At 57.6% G+C, this 22,351-nt stretch overlaps 2 protein-coding genes across 2 annotated transcripts; both read left to right on the top strand.

The window, feature by feature from the left end:
• Positions 1 to 4,786: 4,786 nt before the first annotated feature.
• On the top strand, positions 4,787 to 9,343 carry PIP5KL1 (phosphatidylinositol-4-phosphate 5-kinase like 1). Its single transcript, XM_032595671.1, has 4 exons — positions 4,787 to 4,942; positions 5,942 to 6,054; positions 6,360 to 6,513; positions 8,551 to 9,343. Exons 1-4 carry the CDS (start codon positions 4,902 to 4,904, stop codon positions 8,816 to 8,818), a joined length of 576 nt encoding a protein of 191 aa, XP_032451562.1. The 5' UTR covers positions 4,787 to 4,901; the 3' UTR covers positions 8,819 to 9,343.
• Positions 9,344 to 12,793: 3,450 nt separating this feature from the next.
• Positions 12,794 to 22,221, top strand: ST6GALNAC4 (ST6 N-acetylgalactosaminide alpha-2,6-sialyltransferase 4). Its single transcript, XM_030293063.1, has 6 exons — positions 12,794 to 12,927; positions 13,359 to 13,445; positions 14,937 to 15,122; positions 18,392 to 18,804; positions 20,570 to 20,677; positions 21,536 to 22,221. Exons 2-6 carry the CDS (start codon positions 13,434 to 13,436, stop codon positions 21,723 to 21,725), a joined length of 909 nt encoding a protein of 302 aa, XP_030148923.1. The 5' UTR covers positions 12,794 to 12,927; positions 13,359 to 13,433; the 3' UTR covers positions 21,726 to 22,221.
• The last annotated feature ends 130 nt before the right edge of the window (positions 22,222 to 22,351 follow it).

The following is a 22,351-nucleotide window of genomic DNA, read 5'->3' as shown; positions in this document are numbered from 1 at the left end:
CAGCCCACCCACCCACTCTGGCTCCCTCCAATGTGACTATGCATGACAACCATGGCCTTTCTAGAACATCTGAGCATCTTTCTCATACACATTTAGAATGCTTGTCTGGGTTCTCCACTCCCCTCCCTAAGATGGCCTAAGAGAGCCTGCATGGTCGCTTGTTCGATTCCTTCTCATTCCAGCTACCCTGGCTGGGACTCACTGGCCCTTTGCACTCAGAGGCCCTTTGCACATCCTACTCACATTGGTTCAACATATACTTGTGAAACACTGGTTTGTGCCAGGTACCAAGCCAAGAAATGGACCCAGCCTGGTTCCTGCCCTCCTGGTGGTCCCATTCTGGGGGTGGGGGTGGGGGGGGGGGAGAGATATAAGAAATAAATGCACAAGTCAATTTCCTACAGTGTTGAGTGTGATGAAGAAAATTAAAACTAGGTGATGTGAAAAGCATGAGAGTTGGGGACACTTCGAGTCAGTCAAGGTCACAAGAAAGAATAGGGCAAATGAGAGCCTAGGGGAAAGGATTTCAAGCAATGGGAATAGCACCTGCAAAAGCCCCAGGTGTGGAAGAATTTTATTCCTAAGGACCAGCGGGGTGGGGGTGGGGGGGCGTGTGGCTGTGTGGTGGGTGTAGGGAGAGTGGTTTGAGATGGGCCTGGGGCCATGGCCGGGGCGAGGGGTGTGGATTTTGTTCCAGCGCAGGGGGAAGCCACTGGAGGTTTTAAGCATGAGAGTGACATCATCCGATTTATGCTTTTAAAAGATCACGCTGGCAGCTGTGTTCCTCCCTCTCACCACTGAATCCCCAGGGCCTGCACTAGCCCTGGCCCAAAGGGAGTGTTCAAAATATGCCCTGAATGAATGCGTGCCCCGGACTTCCTGTGTGACCTGGAGATACTCACTTCTCTCTCCGGACCTTAGTTTTCTCACCCGAGAGGCAGGCAGTCGGTGGGGATTTCACGCCAGAGTGGGTGGGCCGGAGTGGATTTAGGTTTCCCGCCTTCCCATGCGGCCCCGAGACCCGAATCCCCCACTTCAGGAGACGGACTGAAGTGGGGGGGGGGGGGATCTTCCCTCCTGGCGACCTGAAGCAATGCGCGGCGGCCCCGCCCCGGCCTGGACCGAGGTCTGAAGGATGCTGCAGCCCCGGGGGCGGGACCCGCAGGCGATCCCCGGCGCCTCCCGTGCGGATTGGGTGCAGCGGTGACCGGCGCCGCGCTATTGGCCGGTCCAGAAGCAGGGGCGGGGACCCGCTCCTGCAGCGCGGCGGCGGGGACACGGCCAGAGCCCGGGAAGCTGCTGCGGGGGTGATGGCCGCGCCGAGCCCGGGGCCCCGCGAGGTAGGTGCGGACCCAAAAGAGGACAGGAGAGGAAAGGGTTGGGAGTCAGGGTCCAGGCCTCCCCTCCCAGGGTAGCGCGGACACAGACCCCCAATCCAAGTCCCGGAGGGGTCCTGCCCTGGGCGGGGACCAGGACACGCCCCACAGGGGGCCGCAGGTATGCAGGGGAAGTCTGGCGGTTATCCCCAGAGAACTTCCTCAGTTTTCTCATCGCGAAAATGGAGGTGATTGTAAAAGCTCCTCCTTCATAGGGCTGTCAGGAAGTCAGACTCTCAGCCAGTGCTGGGCACATGGTGGGTGCCCACTACTAATGGGTCAGCTGCTGCGAGCTCAGCTTCATGCTGACCCTCCGCTCGGCCTGGAGGAACTCCAGTCGAATAGATGCCCCCGTCCCTGGCTTCACAGCTCCTACTATCAAGGGTTCCTGGGCATGGAGCTCAAACTGCCGCGAGGGAGTTATTATAGTTCTCATTTTACAGAGGAGAAAACGAGATGCAGAAAGGTTAGGTGACTTACCTAAGATCACACAGCTGGTGAGAGACAGGTTTGTCTGCGGAAAACATTCTCTACCTACTGATAATAATAACCATCGTTCTATTCTGGGTGCTGACTGCATGCCAGGCACTGGGCGGCCCATCACAACACCCAGTGAGGTGGGTACCAGCATTCTCCCTATTTTGCAACCGAGGAAACAGAGGCAGAGAGTGATAACAGGAGGGCTCACGAGTACCAGAGGTGGGACGCAAACCCAGGTCTTTCCCCTCTGGAATGCTTCTGTGGGCTCACTGCTTCTTGTGTTTCCTGCCACCAGGTCCTGGCCCCCTCCCCAGAGGCTGGATGCAGACCAGCCACCTCGACCTCTGGCCGCCGTGGCCTCCTCTGGCGTCTACGAGACAAGCAGGCTCGCCTTGGCCTGTTTGAGATCGGCCCGGGGCATGAGCTGCACCAGCTGACATGTATGATGCAGGCAGGGCTGTGGGCTGCCACTCAGGTCTCCATGGACCACCCACCCACAGTGAGTGGCTGATCTGTGCCATGCACCTCAACAGTACCAAGGGCAAGACTGCGCCGATGCCCTGTCTTGTTAATACTGCAGGACTGGGGATGAGAGGGCTGTAAGAGGAGGAAATCGGGGGCTTGGGGTGCAGGGAGGGACATGCTGGGGTGGGGGCTGAGGCCAGGAAGCCACACAGCCCAGTGTGTGTTGGGGAGGTGAAGGCCCCCTTAACCCAGGTCGTTGGCGTGGGATCTAGTTGGGCCTCTTCTTCTTTGGGCCTCAGAGTCCCCATCTGTATAATGGGTAGGGGGGACTGTATTCCCGGGTCTCTGAGGCCCTCCTAGCTCTGCTAGGGTGCATGGCTGAGAAAGGACCCCACCCCCACCCTGCCAGCCTGGCCCATCCTCCCCGGAGCTCAGGCTGGGGCCAGGCTGGCTCAGCAGAAAGGGTCGCCCAACTGCAAGCTCAGCAGCTGGACGGAGCCCGAGCAAGCACGCGTGTTGTTTGTGTGTGTGCACACATGTGCACAGTGTGACCACAGCCCGTAGGCCAAGTCCTGGCACATGGACCTAGAGGTCCAGGAAGAGTGTCGGAGCCCGACAAGAGGTCCTCTAACTCTCATCACCTGCTGCCAATCGAACATGGCTCCCCAGTACTCAGCATGGCCTCAGGACCTTGCTGGCTCAAGGCCAAGAGCCAGCTGTCCAGCTGCATTCATACCCCATCCTTCCTTTACCTACTGCAACCACTTGGGCCCTCTTGCTCTTCCCGGTGGCCACCAGTGCTGTTCCCCCTGCTGTGAGCACCAGGCACGTCCTCTCCACCACCTTTCAGATTTCAGCTTAGAGGTCACCTCCCCCAGGAAGCCTTCCCTGATCCTGCCTCTCTCACACTGAGTCAGGCAGGTCCCTTGGCTTTAAGGCCATCCCCTTTCACTGGGATGGCCTCCGGCTTCACTTGGCCAACACGTGCATCTGGGTGAATGGACCAGGCTCTGAGTTCTGGTGCTGGTTGGCTGGAGCAATCAGACTGTGGAAAGGGGGTGAGGCCAGAGGCAGGGCTCTTGGAGATCCTGGGGCTGAGACTTGCCCTGAACCCCTCCACCCCTCCCTGTAGGGACCACCCACCGAGGAGGATTTCTCCGAGGTCCTGACCCAGGTTCATGAGGTAGGAAGCCCAAGACTGCTGCATGGGAGGGGCGTGTACTGGTGTTCCTTCTCTGTCCTCGGTCTCCCCCTTCGTGCAGTGGGAGTGCTGACTTGCCTCAGGGCCTTGTGGGAAGGATGTGATTACCCTGACCCTCCCACGCTAGGGCCAACTGCACACACCTGGCCCCCGTGGACACTCTTGGGCCTGCTTTTCCTCCCCTGCAGGGCTTCGAGCTGGGCACCCTGGCCGGCCCGGCCTTCGCCTGGCTACGCCACTCCCTAGGCCTGGCTGAGGGAGACTATCAGGCGGCATTAGGCCCAGGTGGCCCCTACCTGCAGTTCCTCAGCACCTCCAAGAGCAAGGCCAGCTTCTTCCTGTCGTGAGCTGGCAGCAGGGGTGGGGAAGGGGTGGGAGTGTTGTTCTTGGGTGAAGGGGTGGGGGGGAGGTGGAGAAGAGAAACAGGATGGCAAGGTCGGGGAGGGCCAGGGGCAGGTAGGGATCAGACGGAGGAGGAGAGGGAGGACGGGAGGTGACAAGGGTGGAGGTGGGGAGACCTTCAACCTGGGCCTGGGGAGACAGATACACATTCGGGCAGAGGGCCTGATGGGGGCCGCTCCAGCCCTGCCTGACCAGTGACCTCTCCCTCCACCCCAGCCACGATCAACGCTTCTTCCTGAAGACCCAGCGCCGCCGGGAGGTGCGGGCGCTGCTCGCCCACCTGCCCCGCTACGTGCAGCACCTGCAGCGGCACCCGCACTCGCTGCTTGCGCGGTTGCTGGGTACGACCGGCCAGGAACCCGGGACTGCGGGGCTGGGGGAGGGAAGAGAGAGCAGAGGAGGAGGGTAGGGAGTGGGGCGGTTCCCGGGGGGAGGGGGGGGTGTAGGGGATCTGAGCCCGAGCGGGGCGGAGGGAACCGATCCGCCGGCCGCGGATAGTTCCGTGGGGGGCGTGTCCTAGATGTTCCTGTAGGGGAAAGGTGGTGTTTGGATGGGCGGGGCCTAAAGGGGGCGGTGTCGATTGACAGTCCCTTGTGGGGAGGGTATGTGGGTGGAGTCACGCCTGAGGACCGCGCATCTCTGGGGCTGCCTAGAGCCGGGCCCAGTCGGGACCTCTACCCAAGCCGCGGGAGAGGTCTGGGGGCGCGGCCTGGAGGGGCGGGCTCGGGAGGCGGTGGACCTCGAGAAGGAGGCGAGGCCTGGCGCCGGGCCTAGGGCGGGATGGGCCCAGGGGTGTCGAGTTTGGGGCCCCTCACCTGGCGCCCTCTCCCCTTCCAGGAGTGCACAGTCTGCGGGTGGCTCGGGGAAAGAAGGTGGGTGAGGCCGAGGCGAGGGGGCCGGGTCAGAGGGGGCGGCTGGAGGGTGAGATCCTGTCCTCCCTCACTCCCTACCCCCGTCCCCAGAAATTCTTCATCATCATGCAGAGCGTCTTCTATCCCGCCGGCCGCATCTCTGAGAGGTGAGTCGCCTCACAGGGCCCTGGCCCCACGCGGGACGTGCACCTGCAGCACCCATCCCCCCCTAGATAGATGCGAAACTGGAGCCCAGGGAGGAGAAGGGGCATCCCCAAGGTCTCCTAATGGATCAGAGACAGTGCTAGGCACGACCAGCGTCTCTTGAGCACTCAGGATGCACTGGGCACTCGAGTCTTCGCATTCATTGCCTTCTTTATTCCCAGAACGGTTCTGAGGGGCAGGTGTGGTTATCATGCCCATTTTATAGATGAGAAGCTGAGGACAAGGAGGGCCAGCTACTCTGCGAGGAACAGGGATTCGAACCCAGCCTCTTACTTCACATGGCCTCTGTGCCTCCTAACCCCGACTCTGCCTGCAGGGTCTCCATTAGTGCTCCCCTGGGGCCACGGACTTCCTTCAAGCCCTCCTGGTGCTGCTGTCTAGGGTTGGATGCCTGTGTCTGGAACACCTCCAGGGATGACAGGGTGCTAAGAGGCAGGCACAAGCAGGGGTAAAGCCTGAACTGGGCTTCCAAAGGCCTGAGTTCAAATTCCTGCTCTGCCTTCTTTTTTTCCCTTAGTTTATTTATTTATTAATTTTTAAAAATATTTTATTTATTTTTGAGAGAGAAAGAGTGACAGCGGGGAGGGGCAGAGAGAGAGGGAGACACAGAACCTGAAGCAGGCTTCAGGCTCCAATGTGATGCAGAGCTTGAACCCCCAAGCCTCGAGATCATGACCTGAGCTGAAGTCAGATGTTTAACCGACTGAGCCACCCAGGTGCCCCACCCCCACCCCCGCTCTATTCTTTACTTACTGTGTGGGCAAGTCAAAGAAAACTCTGGGCCTTTTTCTTCATCTGTGACATGGGGACAATAATGGAATGGGTTGTGCTGAGGATTTGAACATCCACCCAGTGGAAGCTCTTGTTTCTTGGTTCCCTGTGTGTGTCAGTCTGTGCCAACCTGAATTCTGTCATCCCCTTTCTGTCATACCCCCTCACAGGTATGATATAAAGGGCTGTGAGGTGAGCCGATGGGTGGAGCCAGCCCCTGAGGGTAGCCCTCTTGTCCTCGTGCTGAAGGACCTCAACTTTCAAGGCAAGACCATCGACCTGGGTGAGCCATGGGGACAGTCAGTGGCTGCTCTTTCTCCATTCCGGGTGAAGTCAGAAGGGTGTCCCTGGCACTGCCCTCTGCCTGAGTCATTAAGAGCCCGGGGTCTAGAGTCAGGCAGAGCAGAGTTCAAATCCTAGCTCCACGACTTACTAACTAGGTGACCAGGGCAAATTACAGATGAGTTTCCTCATCTGTGACGTGGGGCAGTAATGACACCTGCCCTCTTGGGGCAGATATGTGTGGAGCCCTCAGCACCTTGCCTGGCACACGATGAGCACTCAAGCGGGGCACTGATGCTCTGGCAGGGCCCCAGCGGAGCTGGCTCCTCCACCAGATGGAACTGGACACCGCCTTCCTCCGGGAGCTCAACGTGCTGGATTACAGCCTTCTGATGGCCTTCCAGCACCTCCACGAGGATGAGAGGGGCCCGGGCAGCAGCCTCATCTTTCGCACAGCCAGGTGGGCCCCCCTACAGGGCAAGGGCAAGAATGAGGTGACGGGATCCTGAGAGCGATGGGTGGTGAGGTGGGAAGACAGTACAGACAAAGGCTCAGAGACTGGAAAGTGCAGCGTTTGTGTGTCCGTGTGTGCGTGTGTCCACGTGTAGGGTGAAGGGCTGGAGAAGCCTGGCTGGCAGGGTGGGGGGACACATGCGGACAGCAGCAGAGGACAGAACAGGGGAGATCCAGCTGGACAAGGACTTCGGTGCTGATTTAAAGAATCTGCCCACTTTCCTGAAGGGGTGTGGAGCCATGGAAGATTTCAGAACAGTTTTCAGACCTATTTAATTTTTACTTTAGAAGGAGCCCTTGCCCTTTAACCCAGTAATTCTACTTCTAGGACCCTGGGGTCATCACCATGGGCACCATCATCATGGTGTCCCCCTGCCTTGTAGTAGCAACTGTTCTTTGCATGCTGGCCACGAGCCTCATTAAGGTGGGCTCCTTCCCATTTTAGAGATGTGATAAGTGAGGTTCAGAGACGGGAAGCGAGGTTGTAGAATGACTTCTGATGATTCATGTTAGTCCTTGGTTGGTTGCTTTGATTTCAGTCCTCCAAGGCCCACCTTTGTGACTGAACAGGATTAAGTAGGGGTTAAGGAAGGCACATTAAGGAAAGAAGCCCAACCATCTGGTGGGTGGAAAAGAAAAGTGAAAGATGATGTCCTCTCATCTGGCCTCCGAACCCACCCTTTGGAGGAAGACCTTGGGATGGGTGAGGCTTGGGCAGAGCCCAGATTAACGGCTCCCCACAGTCCTGTGGCTGGGCTGACCACATCCTGACCAGAGGGTGAAATTCCTGCCATGGGGCACAGACGGGCCCCCAGCCAAGTCTGCCCATCCAAACTAGGTCAGCTTCTGCCTTGCCCTCTGCCCCCATCTGGGGCTTAGATTACAGCTGTCATTCAACCGGTAAACCCTAGTGTGCATATAGTGGTTGTTGTCATATTGAAATTTGCTAGCTGGTAAGTTGCCACTGTTCCAGCCCCACATCTACCAGTTCCCAGCCCCCCATTCAGAAAAAGACCCCGCCCCGCCCCCTCCCAGCACCGCACCGCACCGCAATGCAAAGGACACTAGCGGTTTGCCCAGTCTCCCACACCACTGGGTTCTGATTGGTCGATGCCTGGGCAGGGCCTGTCTTTCATTGGCTTATTTCCCTCCGCGACACTTCCCCAACTTCCCTCCACCTCCAAGAGGACGAAATAGGGAATTGAACCTGCTTTGGGCTGGGACTGGGACCCAGCCAAAGGCATCTTCGGATTTGGAATACATTTGGAAGGCATCCCATCCCCCAACACACACATCATCTATAAACCGGAATTGGACTTTGTTCACAAGGTTTCTTTCAGCTCTGCCACCCCGAAACCTCCAGAGACGGACGACCCCAAACAGAAGTTTGGGAAATACCCCAACACCAGACTTGCCCAAAGTGACCCGGCGGATAAAATGCAGAGCCAGGGTCTGCGTGACCCAAATGCTCTAGACAACAGAAATGTAACGCGAATCACACATGTGGTTTTAAATTGTCTAGCAGCCTCTTTTAGAGAAGTAAAAAGAAACAGGTAAAACTAATTGTAAGAATATATTTGTTACTCAATACACCCCAAATTTTATCGTTTCATCATCTAATCAATATAAACATTTATGAGGTATTTTACATCCTTTTTCTCATACTGTCTTGGAAATTCAGTCTGTATTTTACTCTTAGAGCGTATCCCAGTTGGGACTGGCCGCAGTTTAATGCTCAACGGCCACATATGGCTAGTGGCTACGTATTGGACAGTGCGACTCTAGACCATCATCCACACTTTACTCGGCCTCCCAGTTCGTCTGACGTCATAGGCCTGGCACACAGGAGTTGTGGGAATGAGCGGAGGAAGCGCAGGGTCAGCGCAGAATCACCGCGGGCGCGCCGGGGCTAGGCTTGCGGGAACCCTTTGGCTTGGGGCCCCCCTGGAGGAGACAGTAGCCTCACCCACCTGTCGGCCGCCAGGTCTGTGCGAGGGGTACAGAGCCCGGAGGAGCCGGGATCCCAGAACCGCCGGCTGCTGCCCGACTCCCCCAACGCCTTACACATCCTGGACGGGCCGGAGCAACGCTATTTCCTGGGTCTCGTGGATCTCTCTACGGTCTACGGGCTCCGCAAGCGGCTGGAGCATTTATGGAAGACGCTGCGCTACCCAGGTCGGACCTTCTCCACCGTCAGCCCCGCTCGCTACGCCCGTCGCCTCTGCCAGTGGGTGGAGGCTCATACCGAGTGACCCGCGCCCGTCGCTCTCTCGCATCTGGACAATGGGCACACGCCGGGAACCAGGGTTCCAGTCTGGCCCCGGCGGCGGGTCGGCCTCCCTTCACCTGCTGTTCCTCCCTTTGGCCTCCAGAGGGCAGCATCCCCTAACTAATACCATGACAACACAGCCTCATTTGGTGGTGATGACCGGTTCGGCGTTGTGCCAGGGACTCCCCAACATTAGCTCCATTAATCTTCAAAAAAAAAAAAAAAATGCTATTATTCTCTTTTTACAGACCATGAATTGGAGGCTCAGGGGGTGAAGGTACTGAGCAAGATCATTCAGCAATAAATGCTGGAACCAGGACTCGACTATGCCTTTTGGACTCAGGAGCCTGTATTCTTACCCAGCAGCTCCCTTAGCCCTGTCTTCATGCTCTGGGGAATGGTGTAGGCTGAAGGCTCCAGCCAAGCCCCTTTGTCGTCCAGATGGGGAAACTGAGGCCCAGAGACTTTAATGGGCTTACCCATGGGTAAGTGGAAAGGCCAGCCCAAGATCCCAGGTCTCCTTACCTCCTGTCCACTGGCCTTTTGGGGTGGTTCCTGTGGCTCCTGCTTCTCTAGGGATGCAGGCAGGAGAAGGGGAGGTTTTGGGGGCGGCTGCATCTCTGGAAGACACTATGTTAGGACCCACCATTGATCTTGAGTAAGTTCTTCCTTCCTCTGGAAGTCGCTCTTCTCATCTGCGAAAGGGGGACAGGGGTTGGTGGTCAGACCAAGGGCCTGGCCGCACAGACAATACCAGCAGCAAAGAAGCACAGTGCGTGCACAGCCCCTGATCATCCCTTCTCCTTCCTCCAGGAACCTCCAGCCTGGCCTCTGACCCTGGCCCAATCCAACCATACCCAAGTGGGCCTCTCCTCTAGAGCTGCTCTGGGGCCTGGCTGTGTGACCAGGGCAAGGTGCTAAACCTCTCTGTGCTTCAGTGGTCAAATCTGTAAAATGGAAAGGATGAAAGTGGACTTCGTTAACTCATTAAATATTTATTGAGCACCTACTATGTGGCAGGCCCTCTACTGGGTGGTGGGGACCTGGGGAGCAAGATCCACAGATTCCACAGATTCCACAATTCTCTCCCTCACAGAACTCACAGTCTAGGGAGAGATTGTGACAAAAGCGGCCCAGTGTGACAGAGCCTCATGAGGGAGCATGGGGCCATGGTGCTGAGGGAAGGGGCCTCCACCTAACAACTTGACTCTAACGTTTTAACTGAGACCAGAAGAGTCCGATGCAGCCCTGGGAGTCAGGCCAAGGTCATGGCAAAGGTCTGGGGTGAGAGAGAGCGCCTGACACTTGAGAGAGAGAAACATCTCACTGTGGGAGGGACAGTGTGTTGGTGGTGGGATTTTGTGGGCCAGGAGCTGACCCCCCAGGACTGGGACTTGACCTTGGGAAAGCCCTTCAGCCGATACCAAACATTGCCATTCCACTAGCCTTTAGAGGAAATGAAGAAAAATGGTGGGGAGGGAAGGGAGAGGGAAGGGAAGTTGAATGCCACCGCCCTGGAGTGTGGGCTTCTGGAATGCGTGTACGATTGTCCTCACCCCTAGTTGTCTGGGTGACCTTGGGTGATATTCAACCTCTCTGAACTGGCACAAGCCACAGAGAATTTCTTGTTTGGGCTCAGCAGGAAGTTGAGACATGGAGGCCTTAAGGTCATCACTCAGGAGGTGGGTGGGTTGAGGAAACTGTGGCTGTGGGGCAGCACAGAAGGTTTGGCCCTACATTTCCCCAGGGTCTGGGTCTGACAGGACTGGAGCCTGAGAGTCCTGCACTCATAGATAAGCATGACTCAGCCCCTCACCCAGCTGGGGTCTCTCACAATGGGCTGAGCCAGAGCCTGGGGCTGGAGAGGGACATGACTTATCCGAGATCTCACAGGGCCCGGGACTCCTGGTTGTCCTAAATTGCTCATTCAACAGACATGATCTAGCACATCGTGCTGGATGATTACTACGAAAAAGACCAGTCAAGGTGAAACTTAGAGGGATGGGCATGCAGTGTCACATAGAGTAGTTGGCCAGGGCCTTTCTGAAGAGGTGACAGTTGAGCTGAATGGCCGGAAGGAGCTGGCTATGTGAATAGAGCAGTCCAGGTAGCGGATACAGCAAGTGCAAAGGTCCTGAGGTAGGAATGAGCTCAGTGCGATTGGGGGTCGGAAGGGTGACCAGGGTGAGCAGATGGCGATTAAGAAGAAAGCAGGAGTTCAGACTGTACAGGGCCTGGTAGGTCAGGATAAAGAGTGGACTTTTGCAAAAACCAAATTGAAGAGCTTTATCTGAGCCTGCAGGACTTCCCGGTGTCAGTTCTACTGTGGATTTATGATTCTCATCTGCTCTGGGAGCCCAGGACATTTGGGCACATCCTTGTTTCCATGTGGCCAGGAGGGTGTTGCCTCTTTAGAGAAAGAATCCTCACATCAGGTCACCGGCCATCGTGGGTAATGAATGGATCTGTAGGGAATTTCTCACAACTGTCCCCTTAGGGTTGAGTCTATGAGGAAGAGAAACGTGAAGGATGAAGACTGGGGGTCAGGGGCAGAAGGACTCAGGCTTTGTGTGCCTGGCCTTGTGTGAATGGGAGACCACAGAGAGAGTTTGAACTTGGGCCACCACCCTTGAGCTATGCCCAGGCTAGGGTGCAGGGACAAAGTAGGCCCATGCTCAAAGGAGGCCCAGGGACAGGGCTTGCCTCAGCGTGCCCTCCCCGCAGTAGGATGGGGAGAGTCATGGCCGACTTGGTTTTGCACCTGAGCAGGTAGCCTTGGGAAGTTGCTGATCTGGGTGTGGATCAGAACGTGGATACCTTGGCATCGTGCCCACGTCAGAGCCTTTGAGAAAAAGGTGAATGGAGTTTGAAATGGGGTCTGAGCAGGAACCTAGCCTGGATCCCAGGGGAAGGCCCCATAGAGGGAGGTGGGTGTGGTGGAGGTGGTAAGACCTCCATAGGTAAGACCTTTATGCTGGCCCATAAAGCATTATATATATATATATATATAAAATGCTTCAGATGGAAAATGTGCCCTCTACTCCACCACAGGCCCACTATTCCCTATTGCCCCATATCTGCTCTTTCGACCCTTTGTGGCTCCTGACCGTGCTAGAGTTTGAAATCCCCAAGGGACCCCATTTGGGCCTTCAAATGGGACACATTGCAGCCTCTGTGGGGGTGCAACACCGAGTTGGTTGGGGTCTGGAGGACACTTTGGGAGGGGGTGTTTGGGAGGTGAAAATAGGTGGCCACTACGTGGCAGTGAGACTGCCTGGGGTTCGAATCCTAACAGTGTCACAGCTGCTCTGCACTGTACCACTGACAGGTAGGTGGTGTTATTATCCCCACTTCATAGAGGAGAAAAACTGAGGCTCAGGCGTAGGTCACACCACCAGAGACAGTCCAGCTAGGGTCGACAGAGAAAATATAAGACGCCCCGTTACACCGGAACGTCAGATTTTTAATACAATTATACACTGTTTATCTGAAATTCCAATATAACTGAGTGTCCTGTATTTTACTTGCTAAATCTGGCAACCCTACCCGCTTGAAACCCAGGGCTGCTTGACCCCAAGCCCCTGCTTAATTTTCCTACCCACCCCCCCCCAAATTTCAGAAATGGAGAAACCCAAGTCCGGAAGGCTAGGCAGCCACGGAGGCGCCCTGGTTCCCACCCCCGCTAAGCCTTTTCTCTCGGATCCCCGGCAGGAGCTTGGGAGAAACGTGGTTGGGCAGAAAAGGGGAGATGCGGGAGCTCCGACTCCGCCCACGGCCTGCAGGCCCCGCCCCCATCCCGGAGGCCCCGCCGCCAGCCACGCACTTCCCTCCCCAGCCGCGCAGGCGGTGCTCGTAGGTCCCGCCTCCCTCCTCCCGGGCTCCGCCCCCAGCGCGCCCGTCTCCTCCCCGTCCTCGCAGACCCCGCCCCCGCTGCCGGCGGCGCACGTTCGGTTTCCAGTCTCCAGAAGCCGCGGCCGCGGTGCCGCCTCCGCCCCGGGGCTCAGGCTTCCAGCCCGGCCCGCCCGGTTTGCGGGCCATGGAGCTCCGAGCAGTGGATCGAGAACAGCCGGAGCGCCCCAGCCTACCCGTCTGGTTAGCTCCCGGCCGGGGGAAGGGGCGGTGGAATCTGGGAGAGGGGTGGAAATCTCTCGTCCTATCCCGCCTCAGGCCTCTCCGTTTCTCCCGCCCGTAGGGAGGTAGGAAGGATGGGGAGGCAGTCGGGGCTCCAGGCTGCTGGTTCTAACTGACCCAGACTCGATGGGTGACCTTGAGCCGAGGGCTCCCCCTCCCTGCCTCTCTTTCTCCATCTGCACAATGGGGATTGGGTTGGTGTGAGGTTTCCCGGAGGTCACCAGCTCTTTTAGGATGCGGACAGCGCTGTCTGGTGTTTGGGGACTTTAAGGCGTTTGACTCCCGAAAGCCATTTGCCTTGACCCTGGCCCCATACCCTTCCCTGCCTCAGTTTCCCTGGGCAGGTTCCTCAGGGGCCTGGGACCTAGCTCTGAGTTTCTGGATCTTGGCAGGTGCCTGGCTGCCACCCCTTCCCAGCCTGAGCCCTGGAGACAGCAGCCCCCAGGCTGCTGAGCAGCGGCAACAGCATGAAGGCTCCGGTAAGTGGTGGAAGGAGGAAGGCTCTTGGGGAACTTCCGGCCCAGCAGCCTCATAGCCTCTCCCACCCCAGCACTGACTCACTTTTGACCCACTGCTCCTGAGCTGAGAAGGGGAGACTGGCCTCAAAGCCCTGCCTGATCTGGCAGGCTGTGTGCCTTCAGACAAGTGGTGTTCCCTCTCTGGTCTCAGTGCCCTGTGCGCCTCCCCTGTAATGAGGAGATAACAGTACTACCGCTTGTGGGTATCCCCTAGGTCACCCAGGTGAGGCACCCACCTGGGAGGGGGATATGGTGCGAAAGTTCAGTTTAGCTGCCCTCAACTTTATTTAGGAGCTGCTGGTTGTGGGAGAGGACCCTGGATGTTGTGGGGAGTCCACCACCACTGCCTGAATCCGGGTCTCTGGGCCCCTTGTGGGCAGGGGACCAGATGCCGGGCAGAGCCTGAGGCCTCAGGGGCTGAACCCCCTCCCCCGCACAGCCGGCCACAGACAGATTTATTTTTAGAAGCTGATGTGGCTTGTGGGCAGAGAAGGGTGGGCCTCCGGCAGGATATGCCCTGGGAGGGGGGCGGGGGCGGGGAGCTGCTTTTCCCACCTCCGATTTTCAGAGTACCAGCCAGCTGCTGGGTGGGTTCTGCGGGCCAGCTGAGGGACCTCTGCCTTGGGCGGGCTGGGAGAATATCAGAGCCCAGAGAGACACAGATGGTGACCAGGGTGGCCCAGCACATGACGGCAGCCGCAGGTCGTGCCCCCTATCAGGGGGCTCCTCGTTGAAAGGCTTGGTGGGGGCACTCCCTAAGAGGGCCAGCGGGCCCCCGGAGGGCGTCCTGCTTCACGTGGCCTTTGGCGCATGTTTTCTGGAGGTGGGAGCCTCTGAACCAGCAGCTGTCAATTACTGAAACCATTTCTTGAGTGACACTTCCCTCTCTGCCATATCTGGCACCAAGTCAGCTGGGGGAGGGGACAGGGGATGGGCACCCTGGCGGCCTCAGTCCAAGGTCTGAAGGAGGAGGGTTTGCCCTCCTGAGGGGCCACTCTTGCGTCTCCTTGTGCACATTATAGTCTACACAGCGCTGTTACCGCTGGCCTCACGGTGAGCTCACAGGTGCTACGGGCCCTGAGTTTTTAGAAGAGGAAGCAGGTCCAGAGGGGTGGAGAGTTGCACCCAGGGCTACAGAGTGCACCTAGGCTTCTGGTTAAGAGTGTGGGCTCTGCAGCCTGGATTGAAGGGCCCATCCTGTTTCCATGCTGTATGGCCTCGGGTTTTCATCCCGGATCCCTTATCTAGAACATGGGAGGAATAAAAGGGCTTGTCTCCAGGGCCTGAGCAGCCCAGAGGAAGCCCTGGTTAACTCTGGGCTCTGCTGATGTTCTGGAAGCTACCGAGCTGGGGTTTGGACCCATGAGGCTGGAGCATGGCACCCCAGCATAAGCTTCTAGGAGCCCCAGGGACACCCCCCGCACACACCCCATGACTGTTTGTCTCCCCCAGGGTCGGCTCCTGCTTGTCATCCTGTGCTCCTCGGGCTTCTCAGCTGCCTACATCCTGCTGTGCTGCTGGGCCTGCCTGTCCTTCTGCCTGGCCCCCTGCCTGGACCCCCACCCGTCCACCAACTCCAGGCCCACTGTGCCAGGGCCCCTGCACTTCAGCGGATATAGCAGCGTGCCAGATGGGAAGGTGAGCTGGCCGGACAACGTGTCGAGACAGGCCGGCCAGGGTGCCCCCTACTCTCTGGGCATAAGTGAGAACCAGGCGCGTGCCAGGCCAGCCTGGACCCCAGGCTTGGCCCCTCTGCTCACCAGCTGTGTGACATTGAGCAGTCACTACACCTCTGTGAGTCCCAAGTTCTAAGAGGAAGTGGATTTATTTTTTTTTTTATTTTGTAATTTTTTTTTTTTTTCCAGAGAGAGAGAGAGAGTGAGCACAAGCAGGGGGGAGGGACAGAAGAAGAGGGAGAAAGAATCTTAAGCAGGTTCCACACTTAGTGTGGACCCCAGTGTGGGGGCTCAATTCCATCATCCTGGGATCATGACCTGAGCCAAAATCGAGAGTCGGATGCTCAACCAACTAAGCCACCCAGGCGCTCTAGAAATGTTTTTGTTTTTGTTTTTTAATTGAGTAAATATTGTCTGGTGAGTCGGCCAGGGTGCTCACCCCTGGAGCTCCCAGTCTGGTGGGGGAGACAGACACCTTCACATCATGGTGATCTGTGTATCATTCTGTGTATGTATTTTTTTTTTTAATGTTTGTTTTTGAGAGAGAGGCGGAGACAGAGTATGAGCAGGAGAGGGGCAGAGAGGGAGGGAGACACAGAACCCGAAGCAGCTCCAGGCTCCGAGCTGTCAGCACGGAGCCTGACGCGGGGCTTGAACCCACGAACTGTGAGATCGTGACGCTTAAGCGCCTGAGCCACCCAGGTGCTCCTGTCTTTAGATGTAACTATGTTTGCACATAAGCCATTCATTCGGCAAGTGTGTATTTGGTGCCTTGGATGCGCCCTGTCTTGTGCTGATGATCGCTGCTGGGGATGGAGATGATAGAGAAAAGTCATGTCAGCCCCAGACCTTTCGTCCTCTCGTGGACGCTGGAGCTCAGGGGTGATGCCCCGTGACGCCCCCCTCCCCATGCTTGCCCTGCCAGGTGCAGATTGGAGTACGTTATACCCCTCACCCTGATTTCAGTGGCCCCCCATGGTAGCTTTCTCAAAGGCATCCCATACTGACACCCAGCACAGAAAGCTCCCGGCTCTGAGTCTGATGGCTCTCTGAGCACAAAGGTCAGAGGGAGGCATGTTCGGGGACCCCGGCTCGGAGGAGACGTATTTTGGGCCTTCATTTCTCTGAGTCTTGGTTGCCTCCTCATCGGTAACTTCTACCGATGAATCAAGAATCTTCTGGTTTCTACCTCTGTAGAGTTGCTCTGCTGATCTAACTGGGTGATCCGTGGCCAGTGTTCCCAACAGGTGCCATGTAAATATTTGATCAAGATGTAAAACCACTGGGGGTTTGGCCACATGGGACAAGAGGTGGGGTGGGCCGGGTAGATGCTGTCCCATCTTCCGTGGTGGTGGCCAGCGTTTATTTCAGACACTCGAGCTCATTCAGATATGGGCTCGAGGTGGCCAGATCCTCTGGGTTTCTTAAGAGAAGCCAGAAATCCAGGTTTTGGATATCCGGAAAAAAATCTGATCGCAGTTAAATAGTTTAAAGCCCTTGCGTGGGACAAGCTGAATATCTCCTGGAGCTAGCAGTGACCTCAGATCTGAATAGACCACAGTGGGCAGGATAGGCTCAAACTGTGGGCAGAATAAAGGAATCGTGCTGTCTTTTGGAGGCATGGAAAATGGGCCTGTGAGTCCCTAAATCAACATTAGGTCTGATATAAAATATCTCAGAGAGGAATACAGGACCATCGTAAACCCGTGTCCTCTCGGGAGGGCATGGAGACATGGGGTGGGGAGCAAGTCTTTTTCTGGGACCCCTGACCCCTGACCGCCAGTGAACATTTGTAGACATGTTGGCTCAGCTTCAGCTTCTCGGGGGATAATGAGATGGTTGGGCCCTCACTGTCCTCTGGGTCTGGGCTAATCATTCCCCAGGCAGTTTTATTTTATTTTAATTACTATTTAAAAAAATTGTTTTAATGTTTATTTATTTTTGAGAGAGACCGAGCATGAGTGGGGGAGGGGCAGAGAGAGAGGGAGACACAGAACCCGAAGCAGGCTCCGAGCTCCGAGCTGTCAGCACAGAGCCCAATGGGGCTCAAACTCACGAACCCTGAGATCATGACCTGAGCCGAAGTCAGACACTCAACTGACTGAGCCACCCAGGCGCCCCTAATTATTATGTTTTTATGAGAGAGAGAGAGAGAGATAGAGCATGCACGTGAGTGGGGGAGAGGGGCAGGGAGAGAGAGGCAGAATCTCAAGCAGATCCCACGCTCAGTGCAAAGCCCCACTCGGGGGCCCGATCCCACAACCCTGGAATCAGGGCCTGAGCCGAAATCAAGAGTCAGAGGCTCAACCGACTGAGCCACCCAGGCACCCCTCCAGGCATTTTTAATTGAGTCCTCTCACAACCTGGTCAAGTAAATGCTATTTTCATCCCCATTTGACAGATGAGGAAACTGAGGCTCAGAGAGACAGAGGAAGTGGCAGAACCAGGATTCAGGCTCCGAGCCAGACGTTCTCAATGTTGTGAAACCCTAAAGACTAAAGACCCTTCTTTTACTTACAAACCGGGCACAACATGAGTGGGGCTCAGGCAGAGGAGGGAGTGGCCTAAGAGTCATTGTGAAGAGCCGAGGTTCATGTTTACTTAACAAGCACATATATGACCCCTGGTACCAGTGTGTGCTAAGTACCGCTTCAAGTGCTTTATAAGTGTTTGCTCACGTAACCGTAATAAAGAACCCACGATGGGGCGCCTGGGTGGCTCAGTCGGTTGGGCGTCCGACTTCAGCTCAGGTCACGATCTCGCGGTCCGTGAGTTCGAGCCCTGCGTCAGGCTCTGGGCCGATGGCTCAGAGCCTGGAGCCTGCTTCTGATTCTGTGTCTCCCTCTCTCTCTGCCCCTCCCCCGTTCATGCTCTGTCTTTCTCTGTCTCCAAAATAAATAAACGTTAAAAAAATTAAAAAAAAAAAACAAAACCCACGATGGAGGGCGTATTAGGGCCTCAGCAATAGGGAAAAGGGACATGAAGGTGGCCGATGAGGAAGCATGGGGCTCTGAACACAGAGTCTCAGCCCTGCCACTTGCTATCCATGTGACCGTAGGAAAGTCACTCCCCCAGCCCAGCCTCAATTTCCTTACCTGCAAAATGGGTTGACGCCACGCTTGCAGCTGATACAGGGGCCACGTGAAGGCGGTGGCTGTTACTGGGTGGAGGGACGGGGATGTGGGAGCTGTGTGCTCATGCCTTTCTCTTCCTCTCTGCCTCTCCCTGCAGCCGCTGGTCCGAGAACCATGCCGTAGCTGTGCCGTGGTGTCCAGCTCCGGCCAGATGCTGGGCTCGGGCCTGGGCGCGGAGATCGACAGTGCCGAGTGCGTGCTGCGCATGAACCAGGCACCCACCGTGGGCTTTGAGGCGGACGTGGGCCGGCGCAGCACCCTGCGCGTGGTCTCGCACACGAGTGTGCCCCTGCTGCTGCGCAACTACTCCCACTACTTCCAGCACGCCCGTGACACGCTCTACGTGGTGTGGGGCCAGGGCAGGCACATGGACCGGGCGCTGGGCGGCCGTACCTACCGCACACTGCTACAGCTCACGAAGATGTACCCGGGCCTGCAGGTCTACACCTTCACGGAGCGCATGATGGCCTACTGCGACCAGGTCTTCCAGGACGAGACGGGCAAGAACCGGTGAGCCTGGGGCCGGCCTGCGGGGGGGGGGGGTCTCCCTGCTGGCTGGGGACCTGCCTTCTCAAGCCGCTTCTTGTCCATCACGGGTCTGCTCCACCGGGCGCTGGGGTTCAGCAGTGAGGGAGGCAGACGTGCTCCTGCCTCTGATGGGGGACAGAATCAGAGAGACTGTCGTTCGTCGAGTTAGCACATAGATCAAAAAGCCCCTACAGTGGCCGGCCTTACGAGCGCAGGCTAGGGGAGCACTGCCGCGGGGAGCGGTGTCGGGAGCTCTGGCCTCGGGAGGGGATACTCCCTGAGATCTGAATTGGCCTCTGAAGTCCCTGCCAGATGACAGAAGTAACATTGACGGTAGAAACGGCCCTCTTCCTGCACCAGGCACGGCCTTAAGCCCTCTGGGTTGAGGATCTCCTTTCATCTCACACTCAGACTCCTCCCAGCCTCCTCCTCCACATGCTGGCTCCTCCCACCCCCCACCACAGCTCTGGAAATCCGGCTGCCAGCCTCCAGTTTCCCAGCCAGAAACCTGGGCTTTGTACCCGCCTCCTTTCATTCCATCACCTGCGGCACATGGTGGCCTCTTGACTCTCCTGTGCCCACAGGTGCCACCTGGACCCAAGCCGCCATCACGCCCCAGCCTCCACTGCGCTTGTAGCAGCCCCTTGCTGCCGCCACTCTTGCCCCCTTGCAGTCTGAGCGCCAACCGCCTGCAGCCTGACGGAGGCTTCCCTTCACGTGGAGAATAAAGTCCAGGCTCTCGTCCCTCCCCTCCCCTGGCCTGTAAGCCTCCTACGAGGCCCACCTCCGTGATCTCGTCATCTCCCTTCTCTCAACCTGCCCGTCCTCTGGGCCTCCTCACATCTCTACACTGGCTCTCACCTGCAGGGCTCATACATGTTTTCCCTCCGTCTAGAATGTTCTCCTCTCTGCCTCCCTGTGACTGACTCCTTCTTGCTATTCGGGTCTGGATGGGATGTCACCTCATCAGAGAAGCCCTCCATGACCACCCCGTCTGAAGGTGCCCTTCCCTGCCTGACATTCTTTGTCCCCTTTTTGTCTCAGCATTCCTGGCCCTCCCTTGAGAATGTTAGCACTGGCCGTGGCAGGTTCCTGGCCACCCAGTTTGAAAGAGTGAGCCACCCCATAACCCTTCTGTCAAGGTGGATGTGAGTAGCCCTTGTCTGGGAGGGTAACCAGTGCTGGTGCATTGAGAGAGTTGAGCCCTGGGCTGCCCACACAGTCCCTCTCTCCCAGTTGGGTGTGGGGACCAGGGGAGGTGCTGAGCTGACGGTGTTCCCTCCCCATAACTACCTATATAATTCTCCCCATTCCACAGATGGGTCAGCGAGGCTCAGAGAGGTTTGTGAGCAAAGCTGATACCCTAGGGCAGATGTAGGGTTTGAATTGAAGACCAACTTGAATTCAGACAGGGGTCTTCCCCACTCTCACCCGCTGTGCTTGGTAGCCTTACACGATCGTCTGGGGGTTTGCTCAAGCCCCGTGTGGGTGGTGAGGGGCTGAACGAGCCTGGGTTGGCGTCCAGCTGCACCCCTTTCCTGCTGCGGATCTCGGGCTGGCTCTGTCCCCTCCCCAGCCTTCCCCAGGGCCCCCTCTGTAGGGGGTCAAGGGGAGGGCCCTTGGCTGGGAGGGTGACCAGCGCTGTGCCTGGAGACAGCTGAGGCTGGGCCCGTCGCACAGCCCCTTCCTTGCTCAGACCCGCGTTGGGGAGGGACGCGGCTGCGCTGACTGTGCCCCTTCCCGCCAGGAGACAGTCCGGCTCCTTCCTCAGCACCGGCTGGTTCACCATGATCCTCGCCCTGGAGCTGTGCGAGGAGATCGTGGTCTACGGAATGGTCAGCGACAGCTACTGCAGGTCAGGCCAGCTGGGTCCTGGGCGGGAGGAAAGGCCGGGGCGGGGAGGACCGTGGGCCCCCTGTCCTGGCCTCACCCTGGGGGAGCTTGGGGCACGGGGTGTGTGGGCTTCCCCGTGGGCGGCTGAGGCTTAGACACCCCTGGGGCCCAGGGCCTCCCTTTCCTCATATGTAAAAGAGAGAGCGATCACACCTTCCCCAGAAGGTTGTAGAGACGTTTAGAGAGAGAATAAATCTACCGAGGTGCTCAGAAGGGCATCGTCAGGCACCAGCTGCGTCGAAGCTGTTGCCGTTGATATCACAATAGTTCAGTATTATTGTAAGGAACATGTGCACAAGGGACAGGACGAGCCCCGGGTCTTTGTTTTCTGTTCTCTTGGAGCTTGCTTGGTGAGCACGTGGGCCAGATGACAGCCCATGTGCGCCCTCTGCCATGGCCCCGGGCCAGACGGCCAGTGTGCACGGTGCTGATGAGCGGGTGGGGGTGCAGCCGCGGGGACTGACGGGACGCTCACCGGAAGCCCAGAACCCGCAAGGCACTTTGCAATCTTACATCTTTTTGACCCGTGGTCTCAGGTGACCGTCTGCGTTTTACAGACGGGTTATTTATGCTCACAGAGTACGTCTCCAGCCTAGAAGCGGCCAGCTTGCAAGAGCCAGAGCCAGGGTCAAACCCTGGCCCATGGGATCCGTGGGCTGCCCTGTGCCTCCCCTGTCTGTCCTGACCTTCCCCGGGACCAGGCATGGGGGTGCTCCGGCGGGGAGTCCCTGGTGAGGGGCTGGTCGTGGTAGGTGGCAGGGTGTGGCGGGAGGCAGGCGAGCTTAGGTGTCCCACGCCTGTCCCTCTTCCCCACCCGCAGGGAGGAGAGCCACCCCTCGGTGCCTTACCACTACTTTGAGAAGGGCCGGCTGGACGAATGTCAGATGTACCTGGCCCACGAGCGGGCGCCCCGCAGCGCCCACCGCTTCATCACTGAGAAGGCCGTGTTCTCCCGCTGGGCCAAGAAGAGGCCCATTGTGTTTGCCCACCCATCGTGGAGGACCCAGTAGCCCCATCGCCTAGCCAGCCACAAGGCCCTCACCGGGCCTCTGTTCCACACTCCACCGGAAACATTTAATTTATGGATCCTGTCTCCTGCCACATGCCTAGTGGACCTAAGGTCCCTTCTGGCCCTACCCTGGGGACACTTGGAGCCATCTTAGGCCTCCCGACTTGAGGGGGAGAAGAGGAGGACTGTGGTGACCTTTGCAGCCCTTCCCTGCACCCCACTTTCTGAGTAATCCAATCTTCATTTTGGGGTTCACCCCCCCTCTGGGTCTGTCCAGTGGCCTTTGCCCCCGGGGCTGATGGCCCCTCAACTCACCAGCATTGTGATCTTCGATCTTTCAACAGCCCTGGTCCTTCTTCACTGTCCCCCCTCCACCTGCCTTTGGTGCCACATTTCCCAGGCTGGAGCTTGGGGTTCGTTGAGCGAAGGGGCCTTTGAACTGTGACTGCCAGGGCCGCCTCTGGAGTGTACGGGTAAACGTGTTTTCTGGAAGCCTGTCTGAAGTGTGGTCATGTGTCTGGGGGTGGGGATTGGGGCTCCTCTCCCTGCCACAATCCCATAACCTGTTGACTCGAGGGCAGGCTGGGTCCTTGGGCCCCTCCCCGGGCCCTCAGCCGTCTGGACTTC

The sequence above is a fragment of the Lynx canadensis genome, chromosome D4 (assembly GCF_007474595.2).
Source record: "Lynx canadensis isolate LIC74 chromosome D4, mLynCan4.pri.v2, whole genome shotgun sequence".
NCBI classification, from domain to species: domain Eukaryota; kingdom Metazoa; phylum Chordata; class Mammalia; order Carnivora; family Felidae; genus Lynx; species Lynx canadensis.
This window is presented reverse-complemented; position numbering and strand designations above follow the sequence as displayed.

Bases quoted from the DNA above. Each gene is read 5' to 3' on its own strand.
- PIP5KL1 (XM_032595671.1), top strand. From the start codon at position 4,902: ATGCAGAGCGTCTTCTATCCCGCCGGCCGCATCTCTGAGAG. The intron at 4,943-5,941 runs GTGAGTCGCCTC...ACCCCCTCACAG, and splicing joins GCCGGCCGCATCTCTGAGAG to GTATGATATAAAGGGCTGTG. The intron at 6,055-6,359 runs GTGAGCCATGGG...ATGCTCTGGCAG, and splicing joins AGGCAAGACCATCGACCTGG to GGCCCCAGCGGAGCTGGCTC.
- ST6GALNAC4 (XM_030293063.1), top strand. The intron at 15,123-18,391 runs GTGAGCTGGCCG...CTCTCCCTGCAG, and splicing joins GCAGCGTGCCAGATGGGAAG to CCGCTGGTCCGAGAACCATG. The intron at 18,805-20,569 runs GTGAGCCTGGGG...CCTTCCCGCCAG, and splicing joins GACGAGACGGGCAAGAACCG to GAGACAGTCCGGCTCCTTCC.